The sequence below is a fragment of the Glossina fuscipes genome, unplaced genomic scaffold (assembly GCF_014805625.2).
Source record: "Glossina fuscipes isolate IAEA_lab_2018 unplaced genomic scaffold, Yale_Gfus_2 1, whole genome shotgun sequence".
In the NCBI taxonomy this organism is placed as follows: Eukaryota; Metazoa; Arthropoda; class Insecta; order Diptera; family Glossinidae; genus Glossina; species Glossina fuscipes.
Genome location: NW_023998415.1, coordinates 18,516,901 through 18,518,926, shown reverse-complemented (window position 1 = coordinate 18,518,926; position 2,026 = coordinate 18,516,901). Strand labels below are relative to the sequence as shown.

The 2,026-nt window shown below is 29.7% G+C and overlaps 1 protein-coding gene across 9 annotated transcripts in view; it reads left to right on the top strand.

Moving 5' to 3' along the window:
- LOC119632435 (poly(rC)-binding protein 3) overlaps positions 1-2,026 on the top strand; it is a 36,218-nt gene that overhangs the window by 14,165 nt on the left and 20,027 nt on the right. Inside the window, exon 1 of one of the 9 annotated variants that reach the window (XM_038025341.1) lies at positions 83-427. The exons of the other annotated variants lie outside the window; for them this stretch is intronic. Coding sequence (XP_037881269.1) covers positions 401-427 — 27 coding nt within the window. The 5' untranslated portion in view covers positions 83-400. Of the gene's footprint in view, positions 1-82; positions 428-2,026 lie in introns of those variants that run through there. 9 annotated transcript variants of the gene reach the window in all.

The window sequence follows — 2,026 nt, the reverse complement described above, 5'->3', positions numbered from 1 at the left end:
TCTCTCTTTCTCTCTTTCTCTTTCTCTGTGTGTGTGTGTGTATATATGCGAACAAAAAGTACGAATATATAATTGCAAAATATATTTGTTAAAAATAAAAATCAAAAATTGAAAAAAGAATAAATAAAATAAAATATTTCAAAAACTGAAAACAGAAAATGGGGTAATATTTGAGAATGCGTTAAATAACGATACGGTCATTATGGGCGTTGAACTGGGGAGGAGAGCGTTCATTCAATTCTCCATGGTAACGGCAACAAACACTTTGTAACGTCGACTATCTCTATAATACTACAGAACTGCTACGATAGCTGCGATCATCACAGCAACTCTGCTACTATTGGTTAAGATCGACAGTGTGGGCTGAAAATGGGACAGCATTTTTCGCTAAAATACTACGATGCGAGGGCTCGTGAGCAGATGCAAAGTATGTCATGTCAATCAATCGCAAACGAATATAAAAAAATAAAAAAAAAAATAAAAACGTACACATCTTTAGGTACTAATCCGAATACCCAATAATCCCAATGAGGAATTTATTAAACCCATACCCTACCCCTCAATATAACGTATACATATATACTTATGCGGCAATCAAGTGTGTGATGTAAACTGTATTTAAAATAATGAAAGCCAAACCACAAAAGAAATAACCATCAACCAGTATAATTGTCGTTATTAATCACTTGAATATCTCTCGCTCTTTCTCTTTATATCTTCCTCTTTTCCGTCTATCTCTCTCTGTTTCTCTCTCTCTCTCTCTCTGTGTACCTGAATAAGTATATACATTCATAAACAAGATCGATATATATATATTATATAATAATAATAATAATAATAATAATAATAATAATAATATATATATATATATATATCAATCGGAGTCAAAAAAAAAAATTCCTTACTAATTTTTTTTTTCTTACTTTCTCTCCCTTTTGATGAACGTATTATGCAATCGATATGCAAATTAATCAAAATAAAATTATATTTTTAGTGTTAAAAAAACAAATTTTTAATAATAGTTCAATAAAAAATTTGTTAATACGTTTACCCAAACCAAACCAAAATGCAAAATAATATCTAGACAATTTGATCAAATGTCCCTTTTGTTCACTTTGTATACAAAGTATTAGCATAATTACTACACATGCATACAAAATATAAATCGTTTTGTTTTTGTTTCTGATTGTTTCCGATAAAAAGTTTAGACATTTTAGCATTTTTTTTAATACACATATATATTTATACATATACATATAACAAACATTGTTTGAATATTACAAAACCAACAATAAATAATAGATTGATTATTATACATACAATAATAATAATGAATCTTATGTTTTACCAAAAAAATATAATTCTTTTTAAAGCATAAAAGCAGTAAACAAAATATAATATATTCCCTGCCCGAGCCCTCACATCTATTTCTCAGTTCTAATCCCTATCGATATCTAAAGAATTTACAAATCAATCAATCATGCATTCAGTGAGTCAGTCAGTCAATCAGTCAGTCAGTCAATAAAGCAATATAAAGCAAAATAAACAACAACCTCTTAAAAGTAAATCATTCAATGTCAACTTATATCATATTCATTTAAAATATGTTTCCTGCCATGAGAAAAAAAAAAAAAAAAAAAAAAAAAAATTAAAAGAATCTTACGCTTTCCTCCTGTTTTCCCTATAATAGATCCTACGGTTTTTTTTTTTTTTTGCAAACTCTAAAAGGCAATAAATCGGTTGTTTTCACGCCGCCTTACGTTTCTTTATCTTATTATAATTGTTGTTTTGTTTTTGTTTTTTTGTAACGGCAGCACACGGCATAAGTATACCTATATTATTTTCCATTATCGAGGCAAATGGAATTTCCTTCTCAGTTGTGTGTTCCCTTCTCTCTTTTATCTTCACCTCTCTTTCACTCACTCACTCTCTCTCCCTCTCTCTTTCTCTCTCCCTCTCTCTTTCTCTCTCCCTCTGTCTCTCTTTCTCTCTCCCTTTCTCTCTCTCTCTCTCTCTCTCTCTCTCT